Source organism: Clarias gariepinus, chromosome 17 (assembly GCF_024256425.1).
Source record: "Clarias gariepinus isolate MV-2021 ecotype Netherlands chromosome 17, CGAR_prim_01v2, whole genome shotgun sequence".
In the NCBI taxonomy this organism is placed as follows: Eukaryota; Metazoa; Chordata; class Actinopteri; order Siluriformes; family Clariidae; genus Clarias; species Clarias gariepinus.
In genome coordinates this window covers 17,252,106-17,276,121 of record NC_071116.1, presented here as the reverse complement: position 1 = coordinate 17,276,121, position 24,016 = coordinate 17,252,106, and the positions used below count along the sequence as shown (strand labels likewise).

At 38.6% G+C, this 24,016-nt stretch overlaps 1 protein-coding gene across 1 annotated transcript in view; it reads right to left on the bottom strand.

Annotated features, from left to right (window-relative positions):
* Positions 1 to 1,101: 1,101 nt before the first annotated feature.
* Positions 1,102 to 24,016, bottom strand: part of ltn1 (listerin E3 ubiquitin protein ligase 1) — a 29,158-nt gene continuing 6,243 nt past the window's right edge. Inside the window, exons 9-30 of the mRNA XM_053516260.1 lie at positions 23,363 to 23,510; positions 21,814 to 22,572; positions 21,202 to 21,243; positions 20,375 to 20,573; positions 19,909 to 20,148; positions 19,404 to 19,557; positions 17,584 to 17,731; positions 17,074 to 17,281; positions 16,659 to 16,818; positions 16,356 to 16,460; positions 14,500 to 14,642; positions 12,570 to 12,705; positions 11,995 to 12,139; positions 11,686 to 11,899; positions 7,748 to 7,985; positions 7,489 to 7,569; positions 6,926 to 7,112; positions 6,574 to 6,745; positions 5,194 to 5,414; positions 3,209 to 3,403; positions 2,283 to 2,450; positions 1,102 to 2,180 (exon numbers count right to left, since the gene is read on the bottom strand). Of these exons, the coding sequence (XP_053372235.1) occupies positions 2,118 to 2,180; positions 2,283 to 2,450; positions 3,209 to 3,403; positions 5,194 to 5,414; positions 6,574 to 6,745; positions 6,926 to 7,112; positions 7,489 to 7,569; positions 7,748 to 7,985; positions 11,686 to 11,899; positions 11,995 to 12,139; positions 12,570 to 12,705; positions 14,500 to 14,642; positions 16,356 to 16,460; positions 16,659 to 16,818; positions 17,074 to 17,281; positions 17,584 to 17,731; positions 19,404 to 19,557; positions 19,909 to 20,148; positions 20,375 to 20,573; positions 21,202 to 21,243; positions 21,814 to 22,572; positions 23,363 to 23,510 (4,126 nt within the window). The 3' untranslated portion in view covers positions 1,102 to 2,117. The remainder of the gene's footprint in view (positions 2,181 to 2,282; positions 2,451 to 3,208; positions 3,404 to 5,193; positions 5,415 to 6,573; positions 6,746 to 6,925; positions 7,113 to 7,488; positions 7,570 to 7,747; positions 7,986 to 11,685; positions 11,900 to 11,994; positions 12,140 to 12,569; positions 12,706 to 14,499; positions 14,643 to 16,355; positions 16,461 to 16,658; positions 16,819 to 17,073; positions 17,282 to 17,583; positions 17,732 to 19,403; positions 19,558 to 19,908; positions 20,149 to 20,374; positions 20,574 to 21,201; positions 21,244 to 21,813; positions 22,573 to 23,362; positions 23,511 to 24,016) is intronic.

Here is a 24,016-nt window from a genome sequence, read left to right as displayed (position 1 = left end):
GCTTGCTATGACTGGACCAGTTTAAAAGACTTAACATTGAATTGGTATCATATCTGCAAACGCATCTTGTTCTGAAATTGTAGATATTTAAAAAAATATGTTTTTTTTTTTACACGTTTAACAAATTGTCTTTTATCTGGATAATAAACTTTCATTAATACCCCAAATTTCTCTATCAGTTTTTTGTTGTGGCTTAAACATTTAATTAAGCACTTCCTACTATTTAATACAATAAGTTTTTTTTTTAAATAAGTTGACCTTAAAAAGGTAAAATAATGGGATGAATAGCCATTTTACAGCATTTGACCTATATACACATCGACATGAATACATCTATCAGAAGCAGTGTAGTTCTGTGACTAACAAGAAAAAAAAAAAGTCCAATACACTAATTGTTCAAACTGCAATACAGTAATGGATTCAGAAATAGCCAGGAGTGTCAATGTCATCAATTGGACATTAAAATAAATCCCGAGCAAGTTTATAAGAAACTTGTGGTGAATAGACACTAACAGGATGAACAGGAACAGAATATTATTTATCTTATTTATTTATCTGGCTTACAGATCCTCACTGATGCCCTCTATCAAATAATTACCATATAGCAGATTGTTCAGCTGTGATTTGACTACAAGTTTTTGTCATGTCTCACTATTATGAAGACCTCCAGAGCAGATGTTTTTTTTGCAAAGAATTTCATAACATTTATTAAAACCATCAATTTGTTTGGCAAACACTTGCAAATGACAAATGCTTTGAAATGCTACATTACTGTAATATGGGCATGTTATCTTAAAAGACTATATATTTAATCTCCACTTTCTCAGTGTTCTACTTTGACCATGTGGAGTTTTGCATATTCTTTCCATGTCTGTGTAGGTTTTCTCAAGTCAACATAACGGTAGGTGGATTTAGCTGTGCTAAATTGTGTCCAAGTGTGAATAAATGTGCGATGTGTGTGGGGTATATTCTCGTCTCTCGCCCAGTGTTCCTGGGATAGGCTTCAGATCCAGCGTGACTCTGCCCGAGAAAAAGCATGTCCTTCAGATGAATGGTTTTAGCAGCATTTCCATGAGTCAAATATTGCTATGACCAATGCTGTTATCATGATTAAGAATCGATTTATTGTACCCTTGGTGAGAAGATAAAAGCATTGGATAAAAGCATGTCTGACTTAATATGAGTCTTCAATCGCATTAAGAGTTTCTACATTAATAGGGCAGCAGAATCTATGCAAATGAATACAGAAACATAAATGAACAAATTATCTATAAATCAGAAAAATAAAGTTGTTCTGAACAATGGAGAAGCATGGTCCCACACAACATTCTAATATACAGGCAAACTTCAAAGTTCAGTCAAAACAGAACAGGGATTCATTCATTCATTCATATTCTACACCGATTATCCGTCACTGGGGGCCTAGAGGTTATCCCAGGAGGTTTAGGCCATGAGGCAGGGTACACCATAGATGGGTTGCCAATCCAACGGGGGCACACACTTACACACTGGAAACTGGAGTACCCGTGGGAAACCCACCTAGCACGAGGAGAATATGGAAACTCCATGCACGCAGACCCGAAGCGCAAATCAAACCTTTGACCCTGGAAGTGCAAGGCCACAGCGCTAACTACTATGCCACCCACAGGGATTAATATAACACAAAAATATTTTTTAGGAAATTTAAAGTTTATATATTTATGATTTCATGGATAATCCTCTCCAGGTGATCGCAGAATATGCAATAAAGTTTTTTCAAAGTTCATTGATGAGCATCAGGATTTTATAAAACAAAGTGAATCAGTCATAACAAGGCAGTCAAGATAATGCGGTCCAGCCCAATCAATATATTAAGGAAAATAAACATACTGTAGCTTGGATGCAATGTCAGTCCCTCTGGTCTGAATTAATGGATCCAATTCAGGCTGTTTTATTGAGTCCTTTTTATCACTCTTTTTCTTAATGAGAAGACAGAGGTGGTAAAGTCAGTGCCTGTCTTGATTCCTAAAACAGGCTTTTCTGCCAAAACACCTTCTATCTTAACCAAAATTACGTATACAATTTTCTGTACAAATTATTGTTAAGCATATTTCTTGCTTCAAAGTCCATTCTGGAGGTTAGAAAAACGTCTCCCTACACAGCGGGCATGTGGATTTGTTGCTTGATGTGAACCATTTATACTGAAAAAAAAAAAAGCATAGAGAATTCTTATACACAAAGTCCTTTTATACACAAATAAATTTAACATCTACGCAGCATTTAAAGTGGGATATGATACTTACCAGACAAGCAGAGTGAAACTTCTTCTTACAGGTACGGCAGGCTTTCTTAGGAAGCGAATAGTTGGATCCGTGGATGACGGAGAAGCAGATCATGCAGTCCTCAACTCCTTCAAAACGCTTATCCACATTGTTCTTCCACAGAGCCAGACCTTCCATAATACTGCCGTTCTACACACAGCATAACCAGTACACACAGTCACATACAATGTGTAAGGATTGTTTGAATGTAATGAAAGATTGTTTGAATTTAAACATGAAATACTGAGACAGTTGTGTTTCACGTAAAACTATGAGAAGTCTTCAAGTCAAAAGCGGGATGTTTGATTGTGCAGAATAACAACAGTTATGAGAGTAAAATCTTTCTTTATTTCTCCACATAATCCCCGGCTACACTAATGCACTTATCCCAGTGTTTTACTAGTGCTTGGATACCATCACGTTAGAATGTTTCTCAGTACTCCAGAGCCATAATCAGACTGACTGCTTAATGTCAGAAACGCTGGCATCTCAGGAAACATTTGCATACCACTATGCCTAAGAATCTCATTACACTGGGCGTGAAGTCTTCTGTCAATGTCAATTGGTTTTACACCTTCATTCAGGAGAAATTTCATCCCTCATAATTCATATCTCAAGATAATAGAAATGTTTAAAGCTATAGATCACTCTAAAATTGATTGCTTTAGCCAAAGCAATTGTCAATTAAGAGCTATCATTTATTTTACTTGATTTGCGACCGCAAATTATTATAGTAAAGTGGAGAATAAATCTAAAATTGAATGCTCTACAATCACATAAGGCTTTTCACAAACTTTTGATCACAGTGTTGGACATGCATGGTGGTAAAAATTGAGGGAGAGACTGCAAAATAATCATTTCCGACATCCAATCATTAGAATGAAAGCTGGTATTTGGTCCTACAATACCTGGTGTGTAAGGTAGGTGCTAAGTTGTAACATCCAGTTGCGCCACTGCTGAACCGCGACTCCGACCCTGCAGCCACTCTCCACAATAATGGAACCCAGAGGGTAGTTTTGAGGCAGCTGGATCACTAGCTCAATAAAAATATCATCCACAGAGTATGTCGCTATCACCTCTCTCGTGGCAGAGCGAGCTTTGACCTGGAAACACAGACATGAATTTTATTGGTACACAGAACATTTCAACAGTCTTCAGGTGGTATTAGTTCTCAGGGTGACATCTGTAATAAAATGATTCGGACAGCTCTGAATAATGCGAGAGAAAGCTTTCTTTTAACAGAAAACAGGATATAACACAAACATAACACATTACAGTTATGATTTTGTGGCATATGGAAACAAAGTGAGGCTTTATGTGGGATGTAGTTCTAATATTAATAGACTGTGTTTAATCAGCTTTTGAAATTGCACATTCTTATTTGACTTTCTTTCAAATGGCCCTTAGAGCAATATGGAAGCCAAGAAGCCACAGATTTACTAAATAAACATAACCACTTAAATGTGCATGCACATTAAACACCCACTTTTCTTAGCACCCTGTGGACTAAGGCTTCTTTAATACTAGGCACGATTGTGAAGGGCAGAGCAATCGTACCTGGGCATGGTACGAACCAATCTCTGTGACCAGCATTCACATTATGTATGTTGTTCTGTACCGGAGTACACTTGCATATTTGTATGCTCTGATACAGCAGGTGGCGCCAAGAAACACAGAGAAAAAGAGTACAACAAAGGAAGTCAATGTTCACACTATGCCTAATATTGGCTGCGTTCCATTCGGAAGTGTACTTCACAGGGCGCTCCCTACTGCCTGCTCCGTTTGCAGGGAATGTCGGTGAAGGGAACTTTCCTCGACAAAACTCCAAAACCAAAAAAAAAAACTGATATCATTATAAAACATAAAATTAAAATGTGCTTAACTTGTAATGTATATAAATTATTGATTAATTATAAAAATAATTGATTAAAGATCATTACAGACATTTTTTAATGATTACGAGCCTATATAATACTAAGGATTTCTTGATTCAAGTAAAACGTGTCTTTTTAATATGTCGTCATGCTCGATAATAATGATAAATATATAACATTTTTTCCGCGCAATGACTGATGAGAATTTTTTCATTCCCTTTGAAGTGAACACCTGTTGTTCACCGTACACCGCCCACAGTTACCTTTGAATGGAACATTTTAGGTCCCTGCGGTTTAGAATCACACTTAACATGGCTAAACACCCTGTCAAGTATAACTTCAATTTGGACGCATCTAGAATTAGAATTTTTTTTGGGGAAAAAAAAAAAACATATATAGAAGGAGACAGACGGTGCTGATGATGTCACACTCTATACAGCAGCCTAATTCTGGATTTAGATGTTGTATACTAGCTTTCGAATTTCATTTGATCGGTGTGTGGGTCCACTTGAAATGGTGGTTTCAAGCACACTATAGTGCACTCAGGCAGAGGCATGATACGACAGTGTTCATACTGTATTACGCAATTGTACCGAACTTTAAGGTCAAGCGTACTCAGGTCTGGGCCAGAGACTGTAGCGTGAAAGCAGCCAACTACCACATAAATGCACTCAATTTCTCATAAAACACCACTTGTGCATTTAAATCGAATTGTACGTACCGTATATTGGACCCACATAAAGGTTTTGAGTGCTCGTAATGCAAACCAATAGCGGTTTCCAGCTCGGTGAAGGCAAGCCACTTTAATGCTACTAGTCTTTCTGAGCACACGCCAAGTGTGTAAGCACCGAGACAGAATCAAAGTAGTACTGCTGCCGGCTGCTATGTTTTATTGAACAGTTCTTTTTCAGAGCAGTTCCAAACAAACCTCCACCAGCTAAAGTTTAGTATAAACCATTCTATTGTGTTTGTCACAGGATGTGAACGTCTGATCTCCGTTTCATTGTGCTGTGTCTCACCGTCATACTGTCAAAGGTCTGCGTGCTGGACTGCACCGAGGCGATCTCCTGCGCCGACAGCACACTGCTCACATACTTGCTGGTGAATTTATCCACAGTGCTAACCACACGCTTCTCCTGACTGTTCCACCACAGACGCACCATGGCTGGCAGGTCCTTCAGAGCACTGTAGTACACAGAGCAGGCCAAGTGTGGAACCTCAGACTGCGAGATGTCCATCTCTGTCACACAAGTGAGAGGACACAAAGCTGAAGATACTGTATACTCCGCCAAAATTTGATGCTTTATCAGAAGGGTTTTCAAAGTGTACAATGTACCAAACAAGTGAAAAAAGTGTTAGACTGTTTAAACTAAATGACTACATGTTACAACTGTAATTTAGCTTCATTAAAGAAAAAGAAATACTAATTCAGTAAAACAATTTATAATACCTTTTCTTTAAAATACACTAGGCTAGCCAGTTGTCTCTAAATATTGAAACTCCTTGAAATAGCTGAAGACAAGTGTCTCTAAGCAGACAACGAAGACATATGTAACTCAATCACGCCCTGCACTGCACCTTGCTCCCTTCAATGCTTTAGCACTTCTCGACTGGTTTTCTACCATTTCTCAGGCTAAAGGGAAGGCCTGCAGCTTGAATCTTTTCTGTTCTGGCAGCGAGGTTATAGAATGAGATTCCCTTAGATGTCTGAACAGCTGAGTCACTGGCGGTCTTCAAACGACACCTTTTCCTTAAGCACATACATAAAAAAATAAAAACTAAATAAATTTTAAAAAAATTTATCTCTCAAGTGTTTTCGGACTGGCAGTACTGATGGTAAAAAAATAACTTGGTGAACCAGTTTCAGAATGTTTTTATCAACTCAAACTTTTCTTCAAGTCGCTTTGGATAAGGGCGCCTGCCAAACCTCATAAATAAAAATGTGTAATTTACTGTAATTAACTAGATATATTGTTAAGGAATTTCCCAGTCCAAAGCCACACTAACTATAATACAACTTTTACTGCAGATAAATGAATGAACATAATCTACTATGATTTAAAATATACAGACGCTATCACCAGGCTAGTCATAGCTTTCCTACTTGAAGTGACACTTCTGCCCAACACTGCTGTGGTGATTAGCTGAATGCTTTTGATGAGAGCCTCTTAAGATGCAGAGCTGATGCTGTCGCCCTTCTATACATCGCTAATGGCTGGTTGTGTTGGACTGAGGAGCACTTTCTCCAAACTGCCCATCCCACATTCTATTCAGAATGTTTTTCTTACCTACTGACGTCTTTGGAGGCATGTTTGAAAGTTTAAACCAGCCTTTAAGTCCTCACGGCTGTGTTTGTGATAAGTGAGCTTGAACATGAACCTAAATAAGAATGTACTCACGATGCAGGGAGAGAGACAGGCTCTCGGTGAAGAAGCTTTTGGGCTCTCTGCTGGCTGTTTCTGCGAGCTGCCCAGGCAGAGTCGGGTTCTCGGGCATGAGCCGAAACAGGTGCAGGAGCAGCTTATGCAGTGAACGCGTCTTCTTTAAATGCAGGCAGTATTGAACACGCAGCTGTAACACGACATCATCCCAAGAGGATGAGTAAAACCCACTTACAACCACATTAAATAGAGAAGCACATAAATGCTCATCTGTTTGAAATGCAAATCTGCACTCAACTAAAAAATAAATATCATGTGAGTGGAGGCAAAAAAAGACTAGCTGAGCCTCTGAGTGTGACAGGTGCCATACCTGCGATGGTGCAGCCTTAAAGAAGATGAGAAGAAGTTTCCAGGACAACAGATATCCCAGGATGCAACAGTGTTCCATGCTGAGAGGCTGCACAACGGCAAACTCGCCCACCTCTACACTACCCAAAATATTCTCCACCAACTCCTCTGCTGCTGTAAGTATACTCATAATAGCAGCCGGAGGAGACCTGCAAAAAAAAAAAAAAAAACAATCAAAAAAAGCAGGACTGTAAAGTTGTTTCACATTGATTTTGTTCAATTGCGCTCTGTATAAACACAACCCTTGGGATATCTTTTGATTAATGTGTTGTTTTCAGTTAAAGGCTGAAATGTTTTAAAGTACACAAGTTTAGGTGGGTTTTTTATTTTTTATTTTAACAAATATCTCTTTCTTTATAGCACAATCATTACACTCATAACTTTGTGACCTTTTGATTTCTTTTAAAAGTCTCACGTCAATGCAAAAATTTAAAATGCTAAACACATGGAAAGACTTTTACTGATGTGTTTTCAGTTCTAGAACGGGTCTGGAAAATTGCACAGAAAAACAGACTCAAGTCTTACAAGGATGGCTCTTCCTCGTCTTCATCTTCAGATTTAGTGCTTGCATTTTCGCTGTCACTTTCAGGTAGTAAAGGCATTACCCTGATGGAGGAAGAAGGAAAAAAAAAACAAAACATGAATATAATGAATAACATGAAAACACTTACATCTTGAACTACTGCCTTCATTAGCATTACACATTATTGCATAAATGTTCCTGTTTTGAACTGCTCTTGCTCCACTTCAAATGCATCTACATAATGATTATCCCCCATCTTACTTGTGCAGCATGTGGTAGACAGCCAGCTGCAGTGGCCGGCTCTTGAACAGCAGGAGCGGTGCGAGTGTGTTCAGCAGTGTCTGCAGGGCATCAGGCAGGCTGCTCCTCTGGTCTGCCACAAACCGAGCTGGAAGTGTGTTGTGTGTAAGCAGGTGGACAGGAATGTGCCTGAGAGCTTCACCCACCGCCTCCACCACAGCCACGGGGAACACCGCTTCATCTGGCTCAGAAAACTCCACTACAATAAACAAAACACCATGCTTAGATTTACTCGAGCATTGATGCTTGTGGCATTAAAAAAAATCTGCTTTGCAACAGTTTCTGAATGTTAATTTTAAGACCAGCAATCTTCAGGGTGAAACAAAAAACATCATTTGCATATATGAGTCTAAGCAGCACTAAAACACACCATGTGTTCAGTACTCCAGCTATTCATAGCAATGATAGCTGTTCAGATTGCTAGTTTAAGCAAAGTGTCAGAATAAATTGCAGCCTCATCAGGGGTTCTGATGAATAAAATAAATATATAACACTGCAAGACTTCCAAAACATGTTTTAAAGAGTTGTTTTATTTTCCCCCCATGATGAATAATAAATAAAGTTAATAAATAATAAAGTACAGAGGAACCTTGGATTACGAGCATAATTCGTTTATGGAAGTGGGCTCGTATTCCAAAACACTCGTAAACCAAATAGAATTTTTCCATAAGAAATTATGGAAACTCAAATTATTCGTTACACAGCCCAAAAAAATTTATACATAAAAACACAAAATATAAAGTAAAAATAAAACAAATTACCCTGCACTTTACCTTAAAAAAGGAGTAAAAATAAATCCCGACAAATAAGTGTTTCCGTTTGTGCGCACAGGTGTGTGTGAATCTAAAGTAAGCTCTCCTCTGCCCATTCTCGTCTTAAACAGTTACCCTATCTTCACTCTTTTCACACACGCGCGCACACAATAGAAACACTGGTTTATCAGGACAATAAACAAGAAATCTCTCTAATGACACTCGATTGAGCGACACACTAACAGAATCACTGCTGTAAAGTAAAAATAAAACAAATTAACCTGCACTTTACCTTTGAAAAGAATCGCAACAAAGCAGTGTTTCTGTGTAGAGCAGAGAGAAAGAGTGTCTGTGTCTGTGTGTGTGTGTGTGTGTGTGTGTGTGTGTGTGTGTGTGTGTGTGGGTGGGGCATGGTGTCCAATGATGCACACAGACACAAAGAGCAGGCTGAGCTGAAATGTTTTACGTGCACACACGTGGTCACAGTGTTATAGTAAACAGTACACGCCTGCACGGATGTTGATTATGCCAGTAAGAGACGCACTAAGACCCAGCAGGGGAGACGATTATCCACAATTTCGCAGCGCAAGAGAGAAAAAACGTTGGCTCAGTTGTGATCATGACATTCAAAACAAGAAGCGCATGCGTGATATATGATACTCAGTGCTCGTAAACCAAGACTTGTTCATTTTCCAAGTCAAAATTTATTAAAAATCTTTGCTCGTCTTGCGGAACACTCGCAAACCGTGCTACTCGCAATCCGCGGTTTCACTGTAGTTCCATAAAAAAATCATAAGTAACAAAAGTACTGCTAACCATCTACCCATATCAAGAAATCCATTTGCTAGAAAAACGCTAATTAAAAAGATCCAACCGCAGGGGAACTCACCCGTCTTCTAGACAACTATATTCTGAAACATGACTGCCTCTTATATTTTTATGATAAACTAACTTTTCTCTGTGTGTGGAGTGTGCATTTTTTCCCGCATGCTTGGTGGGTTTACGCTGGGAATTCTGGTTTCCTCCCACAGTCCAAAGACATGCAGATTAGACCATCAGGCATTTCCAAATTTCCCATATGGTGTGTGAGTGAGTGTGTGACTGTGTGCATAATTGTGCCTTGTGATGAGATTGGCACCCCATTTAACAGGGTGTTCATACCAATTTTTTTACCTGCATGTCATGTACATATACTGTGTATATATATAAAATTCAAATTTAAATTTTATACAGTACGATATGCAGTGAAATGCTTAGACAACTGCTCGTGACCTAAAAATAAAAAAATATGAATAGAAATAGGAAATAAATATGAAAATTTAAATAAAGGGTAAATTTAACTAATAAAGAATAAAATAAAATATCAAAATTAAAGTAAAATAAAATAACTGTACAACAAAAATACACAATATAGAAAATATATGAATAATATTTAAAGAAATATAGAACAATAAGAGCAGCTGTACGAGTAGGTATATATTTATGTAATTTGTGTGTGGAATGGAGTTAGAATAAATGGTAATAAAAGAATGGTAATGTCCAGGGTATGTATGTGTGTGTGTATATATATACACACACACACACACACACACACACACACACAATATATATATATAAAGCATATAAAAACCAGAAAAAAAGAGAACATAAACTCACACTACTAAATCCAATTTGTTGATGGCGATCTGCCAACACAAATATATTCACCTAAAAACATGACATAAGACCGTGAATACCTGATATATTTATGTTTATCAAGGTTGATGTTAGTAGTTGTAAAAATGTGGTAGTAATCTCAGTGGAGTTTACACTTCACTCATGTACGAGATAAAAAATAAAACTGAACTGATAAAATAAGGGCAGCATGAGGCACAGACTTGAATTTGTCACAGCTCCATCACGTTTCTGACTCAACAGATGGGGACTAAAACTTGTCAAAATGAAAATGAATGCGATTTAGACGAGACTCTAGGCATGAATTTTGTCCAACATCAACTGGTTTGTAGTAAACAAATTATACATTATGTTCTATTTTATGTTGTAAAATGTATAAATATACCAGGACACATATATACACTTGCGCGCGCACACTCACGTGTGTGTGTGTGTGTGTATATATATATATATATATATATATATATATATGAGAGAGAGAGTGAGAGTGAAAGACAATCCGAGTGGTGTCTAAGTTAAACTGTGACTTGTGATTGTACTGAATAATTATTTCACAGTAATGAGTTTAAAACTCTCATTATTTCTCCATATAATCCCCTGCTACACTAATGCACTTATCCCAGTGTTTCACTAGTGCTTGGATACCATCAAATTCTCCCAGTACACTGGAGGCACGATGAGATCGTCTGTTTTATGTCTTAAACACTGGCCTCCCAGGAACTCCTTTAATGGCCCAAACATGTGGAATTACCATGTAGTAATGTTGGGTTTGTATGGGGAATGTGGCCATAACGCTGAGGTCTTCTAATGGGCAAGTAGTGTTTATGAATTACGTGTACAGTTCCCACAGACAGATGCGTCTCTACCGAAAGTTTGTGACAAGTTCCAGTGGGGCAAAAAAGTATTTCGTCAGGCACCAATTGTGCAAGATTCCCCATTTAAAAAGACGAAAGAGGCCAGTAATTTTTATCATAGGTATATCTTAACTATGAGAGACAAAATAAGCAAAAAAGGCACTCCAGGACCTTGAAATGCTTCTTACGAAGCCACTCCTTCGTTGCCCGGGTGGTGTGTTTGAGAGTCTCCTCTGTCCGCCACTCATTATCTGTATTAATGGCATCTGTTATAGTCTCTCATAGTTGAGGTAGACCTATGATTAAAATTACAGGGCATTCTTATCTTTTTACGTGGGAGAACTTGCATAATTGGTGGCTGACTAAATACTTTTTTGCCCCACTGTATGTCGACTTCAAGCATCAGGCGTTGACTCATTTTATCTTTACGTCAACGTCAAAGAGCTGCAGTGGACTTAGAGCCACCTCGGACCATTCAATTTTTTTTACTAAGGCTAAGAGTCTTATCGTCGTACTGTGGTTGAAGTCTTCTGTAAATGTCAATCGGTTTTGCGCTCCAGTTTGACCCAGAACACCTTTCATATGAAGCCAGATAAGCTGTAAACAAAGCAGGACTCACCAGGAATCTTGATCAGCAGAGGCAGCAGCAGATTGTGGATTCCCTCCATGAAGAACTCCTGCCATTCAGAGCTGAGATCAGACGGGAGCTGCTCCATTACACCAGCAGGTGGCGCTGTGAAGAACTCATTTAGCGTGATGATCAGCCCACAGTTAGCCTGTACAAACTGTTGCACACAAGGGTTCCAGAATGCCCTGCTGCTCTCACAGGCAGTCTACGGACAAGAACATGTACAAACACATATGAGAACAAATCTCTAAAATATATATTGACAAAACAACTATTAACAACAAACAAGGAGCAACTTACCTCTAGCCAAGCCAGCATAGAACAGAGTAGAAAGTCCCAGTGAGTGTTGCAGAGGACTGTGGGAGAATTGTTCACCAGCCAAGACAGGAAACGCATCATCTCCACAGGTAGGGCCAGCTGTGCAGAAGACACCTTCCCCAGGTCACTAAGGTTGAGTGAATGAGAAGAATGAATATTTTTCAAACCTTTGAACAAGATAATTAATACATCTAGCTGTTTCCAAAATCAAACGATGAAGTCTTATAATAGATCTTTACATGTCTTCTTCTTGTGAAAATGTCATGCTGTGGTCCAAGAAATTATGTAAATGGATTTATAAACAAAGGGTATATCTCTGTAATAGCAAGGGACTGATTATGGCAGACAGCATGACAGCAACTGAAAAGTCAAGCTAAAAAGTTAGAGGTTTCACAGCTTGCTTAAGCATATTGTTCTTTTGCAAACATGATTAGAGGCTGAATAAGCAGCACAACGGGAGTGCGCAGTTGTCTTCCTTATACAGTGTACATTTATGAAACAGGATCAGTCATTACACCAGTGAATCCTTTGCTTAGATTATACACCAGTACACAAACCTGTTGAAGAGAAACCATTCCTCTTTGCTGTTGCGCCACTCGAACATGGTGGCCATAACAGCCAGCAGTATCTCTTCCTCAACAGGAGTCTCAGCCTGCAGACAACAGTTCAGCACCGCTAGACACGCCCAAACACCTAAGAGACATACCACCAAACACAGGACAATCTTCTGGGTTCATTTTTGTTTAAATTCCGTGGAATAAGATTTAATATATATTAAAAAAAAAATGTATGCCTTTACAAAACATGACAGAACACTAACCGTGTGACTGCCATGATGAATACTGGACTGTTCGGCTAAGCTTATACTACACTCCCTTGCCAAAAACCGTCACGCACACTAATATAATGTTAGGCCACCCTTTAATTTTGTTAACAGTGCTTATTCTCCATGCCAAGGTTTTCACCACCTTATGCAACATCACAACATTTATTTCCGTCCAGAGTGCATTCTCTCTTTACGGTTATTTCCAGCACATCCCAAAGACGGTTAATGTCAGGACTCTGTGGTGGCCAAATCATATGTGAAAATTATTCCTCATGCTCCCAGAGCCAATCTTTCACAATTTGAGCTCGATGAATACTTCCGTTGTGATCCTGGAACATCCCCATGCCATCAGGGAAGGAAAAAAATTACGGAATAACCAGATCAATCAGTACATTAAGGTAGTCAGCTAACTTCATTTTATTGCCATTTAATGTTGCTGAGTCTGACCAATTAAAGATCCCAACACTGCCTCCAGAGGCTTGTACAATGGGCACTAAGCATGAGGATGCATCACTTCATGCTTTCCCTCCTTACCCTGATGCACCCTTCACTCTGGAATAGAGTCAGTCTGGACTTACCAGACCACATGACCTTTTTTTAAAGTCCAATATTTATGCTCCCTGGCAAGTTAAAGCCTTTTTGTTGTTCTTAACTTCATTAATAAGTTGTTTTCTTATGGACACACGGCTGTTTAGGCCCATCATGCGTGTTCATCACATTGTGCATGTGGAAATGCTCTTACTGAGCATATTTCTTCTGTAAAGTTGATGGTTGGTCAGTATGCATGATTGGTGCACTGTTATGGAAATGCTCTTACTTTTACTATTAAACATACTGTAGCTGTGTATTCTACTGTTGATTTTTTTCTTTTTTTATGACTTCAAAAGGTTTAAGTGATCTTTGATCATGGTCATACATGATCTGTACCTGATCATATATCTTCTCGAACTTGACAGATCAGGACTATTTTTTCAGGATTTAGACAGTTCTTACGTTGTTTTCTTCGTTCAAATCAGGTCAATAATTTGACCCTTAGCTAACATAGTAACATCTTTTCCATGACCACAGGATACATTTTAAGAGACGATTGTTGAAGCTCCTCACTGCATCGGTTGGCATAAAGAACCGTTGCCAGATTTTAATATTAAATAATCATCTAATTAAAGGCTCTTGGGTATTTACTGTATATCGAAAAAAATATTTTATGTTGCTTTCAGACATGTGGGGGGAGAATTGCAGGAGAACAAATAAAAATTAATTAGCAGAAATTTAGTGTGTCCACAGCGTCCTTCTTGTATACACTCCTCATTCGTCATAATATTAATGTACATGCAAATTCATGCCATGATTTAATCAGCCAATCACATGGCAGCAGCACTATGTATAAAGGTACGCAGATACTGGATGAAAATATCAGCTGAGGGTGATTTAAAATGGGGAAAATCTGAGAGCATATGGAGTTAGTGCAGTAACATTTGCTAAACTACACCTGTTTTCTGCCTATATATTTAACTATTTTAGTCATCTACCACTAGTACCACACTGAGTGAGCTGCTAAAAACCCAAGAGGTCTGGGATTATACATAGCTGGTTTCTGATGAGTGTGTAAATGTAATGTTAAAAAAAAAAAAAAAAAAAAACGGTGAAATGATTAAACTTACTTTGTGCACAGTCTTGTTCTCTCTCCTGCCAGTTGAGCAGTTCAGCAATGGACAGAGCGATGAGTGCTTCTCTATCCGTAGAAGTCATATACGGACACAGCACCTGTAAAGTGCTCACCCCCTGCTCTGAGAGTGGGTAAAAACTGATACACACACGAGAGAGAGAGAGAGAGAGAGAGAGAGAGAGAGAGAAACATCAACATTAATGGCAGTGTTTTTAAGGCTTCCAGTGCTTTATGGTTTATTTTAGGCATGCTGAGCTGGGACATGTTAATAATTTTGACGACAGCACACCATGAGAATTGTTGATGAGGTGCTCCAGAAAAGCACTACTACTGAATCAGGGTATCTGCAGGTATCAAGTTATCCTTAAAAAAAAAATTATGTTTAGAAAACAAAAACAAAAATCTAAGTATTAATAAAATACTCCTGTAGAGAAAAACTTGACAGCTATTGACTTCCAGTTCCAGCAGCTACTGTAACACCTTGTCCTAACAGCAAACAAACCAAACAGCAACAGCAACTACAGGGTGTGCACTAATCTTTTTTAATATAGATCCTCTATTTCTAGTTTGCTAAGCTGCTCCAACTTCACACATGGAAAGAAATCATTCATGTGGTGAGGACGAGACTTCCTTTAAACACCCTTTCACACAGGAATCATGCTATAAATACAATAATACGACCCCCATCAATATTGAACATTCTTTAGCATTTTGAAATTTAAACAGAAGCTATGAATTTCGTTATACACCACCTCAGTGTTTGCTTTCAGGGAGCACAAGGCTTTATGATATTAGAGAAGACATGGCATTTAGCATAACAGCAATGGAGTATAGTGTTTTAGTATGTGTTTCATGTTAAGGGGCCATTACATCCACGAGCTATGAAAATCTACTAATAAGTAATTCTTAAGCACAACCTCTAAATCTGATGCTGTAACCATGTCTCTTTTTAAATCAACTATTGTAGGTAGTTTATACCAGCAGACAATCACTAACCCTAACCCTTTTTTTCTTATTTGTACATCATTTTGTAACCTGTATTCATACTGATCAACCATAATATATATATATATATATATATAAAAAAAAAAAAAAAAAAAAGAACACTTAGGGTTTGGGTTCCATTTTTGCCACTCTGGCTCATGGCTCCTTGGAGCCTCTGCTGGTGTGCTGTAGTGTCAGGCACCAGAACGCTGACATTGGATCCTTTTGGGTGCTTTGGATTGCAGGGTGAAGCCTCCATAGATTAGACTTTTTTTCAGTGCATTCTATGTGTACCCAATCAGATTGTGATCTGGGGAGTGTGGAGCTCGGATCAGGCCTTGAGCTCTTTGTTTTCTGGGTCGTGTGCATGGCAGGCTGTGGTGTACCGGGGTGGGGTGTTCTGGTGCCTTTCTATTATGGCCTGTTTTTACTTTTTTCACAATTTGTGCTGCATTGGCTTTTTCTGTGAGTTCAGACTAGACGTTGCGCATGTGACCATGATCCTGTCCCCATTTAACTGGCGATCAATGTCATTCACTTCAACTGTCAGGGGTCATAATGTTATGGTTGATCGGTGTATATATTCTACACCCGTGTGTATATATAGGGTGAGCAGTATAATATAAATAAGTTTGTTGAAAAGAAGCTTCATTCTGAAATCTTCAGGGATGCCTTGTATTTCTTAACAAACCAAAACTTTACAACACTTTGTTATTTCTATTATACCTTCTTCAAAACCAATAAATAAGATCCTTGTGTACTATTTTTCAGCATGCATCACCTTTTTATGAGTTTCTATTAGTGTTCTTTATGATCATTTATGAAACAGACAAGCACACCGCTCCAAACCGTTAGTGCTTCTCATACCTTTCCACACTTTCATAGAGACTCATGATGTGACTGGCAACTGATTTGCTATTCTGAACGTAGTTTGCCAAAGTCAGGGACCAGAGGGCACCCCCTTCTCGTGACCTGTGATTTACCAAAACAGGGAACCTTGGATTAATGGCACTCATTAAAAACAAATCTAACACATCAAGCAATCAAAGAAGGTCATTCTAACATGCATCTAAACATGGATATTAGTAATTAATGACAAACTAATTAGAAACTAATCAATGTGGTGGAAGTTAGGCAGATTAAAACTTAGGCATAGATAAATGGGTTCACCTTGTGAACAGGGTTTCCAAAATGGCAACTTTATTAGAGCTGTTTGTGTGTACTTTCTGGAATATGTCCCATTCCTGAAGCATTTTGTGATATTCAGACACCGAGCCAGGGCGATGTTCCATCTCTTCACACCACTGTAGTGCATAGAGAACTTCTGCAACTGAACATGGCAAGAAATCCCAATTTAAACCAGACGTTCAGGTTTTTATGAGTAACATTGTTTATATCCACATGTCATAAGCTGCTGTCAAAGCAATGTGCAGATTATTAAGCTATTAAGATAACATTCATAATTTTCATTCTCATGTTCCCAGTTGCAGGTCATGTATTGAAATCTCTTTAAATTTATTATAGCAGGCTAATTTCTTTTAGCTTTCTATAATCTTTTTACATTGATCAGTGCTTCATGTCCCACCTGTGTGTTTAAGATCAGACAGCTCAGCGGTGTCTGTCTCCTCCTGCTGCTCATCAGCTGGCACTGCACTGAAGATTAACTTCCCCAACAGAGCACTGGCACAGAGGTGTCCCGGGAGTGTGTTTAAACTTTTCACCTTCCACACGTCCACGCCAGGGGACACACAAATTGCTCTTAAATGTCTGCACAGCAAGGGGCGCTTCACCCACTGCAATTCAAATAAATCAGTTTAGCAAAGAGAAACAATATTTAACTGCTTTACCCGCACTTTAGACAGAAAACATTAAAGTTTAAGACATAACATGTGCAAATTGTGTCTTTATATAAAATAAAATAGTAATTTCTATATGAATTTTTAATAGTCAACTTTAATAAAAAAAAAGGAAAGGGTCCAGATCATTATTATTATTATTATTATTATTATTATTTTATACCATGATTAGGTTAAACAACCTTATATACAATTCAGGCTGTGTTACAAGCAAGGAAACCAGCAAAGTATCTCCTTACCTGATGTGACAAGCCTTCTCTGAGCTTATTCCACTCCTCATTTGTTGGAGTTAAACAGCAGATGAACTGAGACAGCAGACAGTCGCTGGTCTGAGCAGCAGCTAGAGTTTCCGTTAAGCTTTGAACCGCCTCCACCAGAACCTGCAGACTTCGCAACACACATACATGATTATTCTTCAGCAGAACAGCACAATGATTAATAAGAGGAAGATAAATCTTCTAATGGATGTATAAATAACTTAGAGCTGCATCAGATAAATAATACTGTTAAAGTCACACCAGTACACTGGAACTATAGTATTCGTCAGCTCTCATCACAATTCATTACAGACTCAAAACAATAAATAAATCTTTCCTATAAAAGCTTAGTTCTTGAAGACCATTTGTGTAGCGGTCTGGGAAAAGCTCTCAGTCACTGTGGTGACACACACCAAACAACCCAAATAAGAGGGGGGAAAAAAAACAACTCTGGCCAAAGCATGACTTTTCTGCCTACATTATACTTTGACATGACATTTTAAGATGCATTCGCATCTAAAAAATTATAAAATACTGTGCTTTTTTTTGTTGTAATGTAATTCAAAAAGTGAACCTCTCATATAATCTAGATTGATAACAGGTCAAGTGAAATATTTCAGACCTTATGTTTTATTTTGATGATTACTAATTACAGCTCATGATCAAAAATCCATTCAAAATATTACAATACGCCAATTAGTAAATGAATGCATCTCTCAGTCTACTTCAGTACACACATGTGATAGAAAAATGTGCACAAGCAACAGCCATGACCGCAGCCTTAAGAAGACTGTCAAGCAAAACTGACTCGGAAGAGCTTCACAAGGAGTGGAGTGAGGCTAGAGTCGGTACATCAAGAGCCACCATGCAGTAAAGAATATATGGGCTATTCTCAAAAGAAAGATGTGAAACACACAATCCAACATTACAGATGACCTAAAGGATGTTATCAAAGCAACCTGGTCCTCAAAAACACCTCAGCAGTTCAACAGGCTGATCCCCTCCATGCCATGCCGCATTGACCCAGTAATTTGTGATGAAGGATCCCTGACCAAGTACTCAAAAGTTACACAATTCTGTGTTGTAAAATTTTTTATTAATCTAATATTTTGAGATACTGGATTTTTTATTTTCATGAGCTATAAACCATAATCATCCAAAGTAAAACAAAAAAAGGTCTTTAAATATTTCAAATTTAATATTAAGGGAGAAAAAACTTTTCCAAAAGGTTTCCGAACTCTATAATTCACCAAAAAAACTAAACTCTCACTTAGGCTTTCCCTGTAATTTTTTGGGGGGGATAAAAACAGCACTAAAAACAGTCAGTCGGTTTGAACATAAATAAAGGCTTGCATGTGGTTTCCTCACAAAGCAAATGCCAGGATTTGCTTATGTTTTTGAATAGTTAAACAATAGTTACGGAAATGGAATACGCCTTATCGATTTTGAATTGTAATTAGACAAACTGGCTATTATTTCTTTCACTGGCTAAATGTATTAATCAGAATAAAATGTAGCTATATGACAAGAAATCAAAGAATGGCTTACAATCACAACAGTGCATTTATGCAGTCACAATCTCTCTTTTCACTTGTGGAGATATTTTAATTAAAAATTCTAAGCGTGTTTGTGATGCAAGCAAAAGGCAAACAGTTCAGTCAGAAATGCCAGCTTTCAAAACTATAAATATACTCTGCATACATTATACAATTTCACCTTGCCAAGGGTTTTTAGAGGCTGTCACTCATACATTACATCTCAACACTCTCAAGGGCATGAAAAGAGAACCAGTGATGTGGTACCTTTTTACAGTGAGAGGAGAAGTGAGAAGTTGGTTTTTAACCCAGAGAGCGGCATTGTGGAGGACGGTATCCTTTGTCACACCTGCCCCCAAGTGCGTAACCAACGAGTGCACTCCGACAGTGTATGCATGCTTCAGCTTCTCTCGCAGAGTGTCTAACAAACAAACAACACGGAATTTAATTTCACAATGATATCACCGTCAAATAATATCATCATTCTAAATTCACACTGCAGAAATTCGGCTAAATTTAATTTGCGTTGAACAAAAAACTGGAAGTAAGCATAAACAGTCCAGTCCCAACTGTTTTAGCACAGTTTGATGATGCAAATGAGACAGGATAACAAATGCATATGAAAATGAAGGCCAGAAAATGTGTTTCACTGTACTACAAAAAACACAAATACAAAATGTAAAAGGGTTTCTGTGACTTTGCATTATCTTTCTCTTTAATTTTCCACCAATGCTATATGTGCATTAAACAGCTAATGAGCTGAGATGGTTACCCGAAAGGTGTGTAAGCGTCTGATCCTGAGCACACAGCTGGAAAATAGTGAGCAGCAGATCCTCTGCAGCAGCTAGCAGGAGACAGCCTTTAACCGATGAGAAGAAGTTAAAGGCTACGTCGGATATGAAGGAGACCAGAGGTTCCATATTGCCAGCATCAGACATGCCCTTCGCCTCAGACAGTGTAGCATGAAGCCGCTCGATGATCTGCTCTACATACACCTTTCCTATCAAATACTCTGTAAGAAAGAAAAGACGTGACGCGAGTTCTTTTATTTCTCGTTTTAGATACACAGAGAAATATCAAGTCAGAAAATATAATTAGTAGATTACACGAACACATCATCAACATGCATCTGACCAGACTACGGTACCAGAGTACTGGAAGTGATAAGGTGTTTCTACACTAAATTATATTCAGGCATAATTATTACTCAGTGTGCACATTCATCTTTGTGTGCTTACCGTTGTCATGCTGCTGAGATAGAGCCAGACTAATGAGGCGCCAGCTGTGGTTATGCTGATCCAGGGCAGAAGCAGCTGAGGGAGAACCTTTCAGCCCCACAGCACACAGCTCGCCAGCCAGTCTTACCACACGCTCACCTAACACAGACCCTCTTAACCACCCTACACACACCTTCAAATGGCCAGCATCAGCACACGCCTAAAACACACACATGTTGCAGAAACTTAAAGTTTGGAGGGTTTTTTTTTGTTAATCGAAAACATCTTAAAATAAAAACCCAATGGAACAACACTAACAAGACTGACAGGTTTTGTACCACATAGTATTACAAATAATAGGTTTCAGTAAGACCTGATAGTTAAGTTACAGAAATCCTGTTATTTTTAAGTACTACTATTAAAACGACTACTTGTTACAAAAGCTTAAAACATTACCAAAAAAATACAACTGCACTAGTGGACACAATAGGTTTTTAAAATGAATCACCATCATAGTTGAGTGATTTAAAAGATAAGAGCTTTTTATTGCTAAACTGCTAAAATGGGTTAGATCATGAGCATTATAACGGGTATGATATGTTTTTAGTGACTTAATAGGAAGGCAGCTTTTGTGCTACACAAAAAAACCCTTTTGAATGTCTGCCACCTGCCTACTTATCAATCACGCACAAACTAAGGATCTTATTTTTACATTATGTGACAAAGCTGTCAGCCTCTTGTGGTCTGTATATATATATATTTATATATATATATTTAAAAAAAAATTTGATCAGTTTACCATGAAAATATGTACATAAACCTGATATCACCAGCCAGGCTCTACATACCTTTTGGACAATCTGCAGGATAACACTCCATTGTAAGTCCACCTACAGTACATGAAGAGAAAATAAGAGAGATAAAACACTGAGGAAAAAAAAGAGCTTCTATGTAGAGTGTTTCATGGAGTGTTGTGCACACTTCATCATGATACTCATATCTGCTTTTTGAATACTACAGTCCACATTAAGACATCTTTTGCTGATACAATAATCTCCACACTTCTGAGAAGCCTTTCCACTATATTGTATCAGGTGTATTATATCAGGTGAGGAGGCCTGGAGCATGGTGGTGTTCCAGTTCATTCCAAAGGTGTTCAGTGGGGTTGACCTTACGGGTCTGTGCTGTTGTTAAAAGAACCATATAAAAAACAATTATTGAATTTAACCCAGAGCCTTAACCGTCTGCTTTGGCTTAACCCACTCCAGCTTTGGCAACCATGTTTTCATACACCTCATTTTGTTCACAAGGGCACTATCATGCTGGAACAGGTTCAGGCCCTGTCAGAAATTGTAATGCTACAGCATGCTATGATCACCCATACTTTTGTGTGCTTCTAACTTTGTGGCAACAGGTGTCCTTTAAACTTTAGGCCATATAGTGTAATTAGTTGTACTTACAGTGATGTGGTTAAGTACAAGAGTCTGTTCTGCGTTCGAGCTGCAGCACTGCAAAGAACTGAACACCATGTCCACCAGGAAGTCTGTGTCTTTTCTGTCGTCCTGCCTGAGCCACACCACCACCCTCTGCAGGAGGAAACGGATCGCTGGATTTTCTGCCAACTCAGCCTCCAACTCGACCTCAGTCTTCCCATCATCTGGTTTCACCAGCCCTTGGAACACCTGGGTGGTTGGGAAAGCTTGAAGCAACAGAGCCAGGAAGTGGAGGTGCCTCTCAGAGTCACGCTCACTCACATACACCATGTTCAGCTCGGCCAGCTGGCACACCAGTTCCAACAGGTGGCTGCTCCTCAGGGGAGAATATGTCTTCTCCTGCGTGTGTAAGGTCTCCACCGCTGGAGTCTGGCTCAGGGTTTTCTCCACTTGTCCATTCACCTCCTCCTCAGAGAAGCAAACCTTTACAGCTTTCTTTTTCTTCCCCTGCTTGGTACAGCAACTTTCTGGATTCTGCATGATCTGCAACAGTGAGGCAATGCCCTGCAGCACCACCTGCTCAACTTGCTGCTCCTCCTGGTCCACATAACGCACACATAGCCTGCCTAAACCCTCCCAGAAATCTGCTAGGAGTCTGAGGAAAGTGGTGGCCTGATTCCCGACTGCTCGCCTCTCCCATGAGACAAGCATCTCAGTGATCTGAGAGAACAGAGGACTGCTTTGCAATGCATGGCTTCCAAGGGCTTTGTCTATCAAAGGCAGGAGCTATGAAAGGAGAGGTGAAAAAGAACAAAGCAGAGGTGAAAAAAAAAGAAGAAAAGGTACAACCAAAAGCATTCTACAAAGATCTGCAATAAAGCATCATCAATGTAATTCACAAAAAGGCAATGTATTACATCGCAAACAAAAAAAACAAAGAGCTTTTATTTGATAAACAGTTCAACTTTTGAACACTGACCAGTTCTGTCTTAGCTACTGTAACTAAAATATTTAGCTACCTAGTACATTTGGCACAACTTTTTACCACCTTTATATAAGTGAATATGCTTTAAGATTTAGTTATTTGCAATTTATATGTACCTTACAGCACAGTAAAATGATTTTTCTCATATATCCCATTTAAGAAGCTGGGGTAAGAGCACAAGGTGAGCCAGGAAAACACTCTCCAGGAGGAGATAGGGTTAAGGGCTGTGCTCAAGGACTCAATAAAGCAGTTTAACAGTGCTGGTGCTTGGACCCACAACCCAGAGCCTTAACCGTATAAGCCACCACTGCCCCTAGGCAAATCCACATGCTTCAATACATTCATTTCTGTATGTTTCTTTAACCCTTTTACAAATTTTAAATGTACTGCTCCTCAAAGCTATGTATATGATTTTACTACCCTGGTCATTGAAATCTTTAAAGCTGACAAACTATATCCAAAACCTTTGCAAAATTGCAACTTAAACAATAGCAGGTAAGAGCCATCAAAGACTCAAAGAAACATAAGAGTAAGACCTGAGAATAAAAAACATCGCTGATCACTGATGCGCACAGCCCTACAGCCACTCACCTGCTCTGAGATGAGCATGTCCTGGATGGCACGCTGCTCTTGCTCCTCTTCTGCATTCTGTAGCACAAGGAAACGGAGACACTCCATGGTAGCAAAGATGATGGCTGCACACTCTGAGGGGCTAACTAACGCACGCTCACTGGAAAGACTAGAACAAATATCAGACAGTAAGACACAGACACACTCTGGAGACATTCAACAATAGCTAAATACTGTAAATTAATTTGAGGCTAATGATAATACTGTAAAAGTACAAAGTGTCAACGTGTTTTATTCCTGATATACCACAGCACTTATAACAACGGGTAGTTTATGTATTAAAAATTGACAAAAAAAAATATTTTTATTAATATATAGTTTAATAATTCATATGTAGTCCACATTCTACTGAATGTGGAATGACACAAACAAGTGAACATGCAATAAAACATATGAGTTCCTGTTGTCACTTATAAGTTTATAAATAGCCATTTGCATTTCACACATTTCCTAGTGTTGGAATATGCCAAACATCTCTGATAAAAGCTCATTAATTTATGCTGTATTCATCTAGAGGTTCTCTAACTTGCCAGTCCAGACATCCAAACCCAGATCTCCACTGAGAAACTAAGAGTCGTCGCATCAATTTCAAAATTTTCCAAGTAAACATCAAAT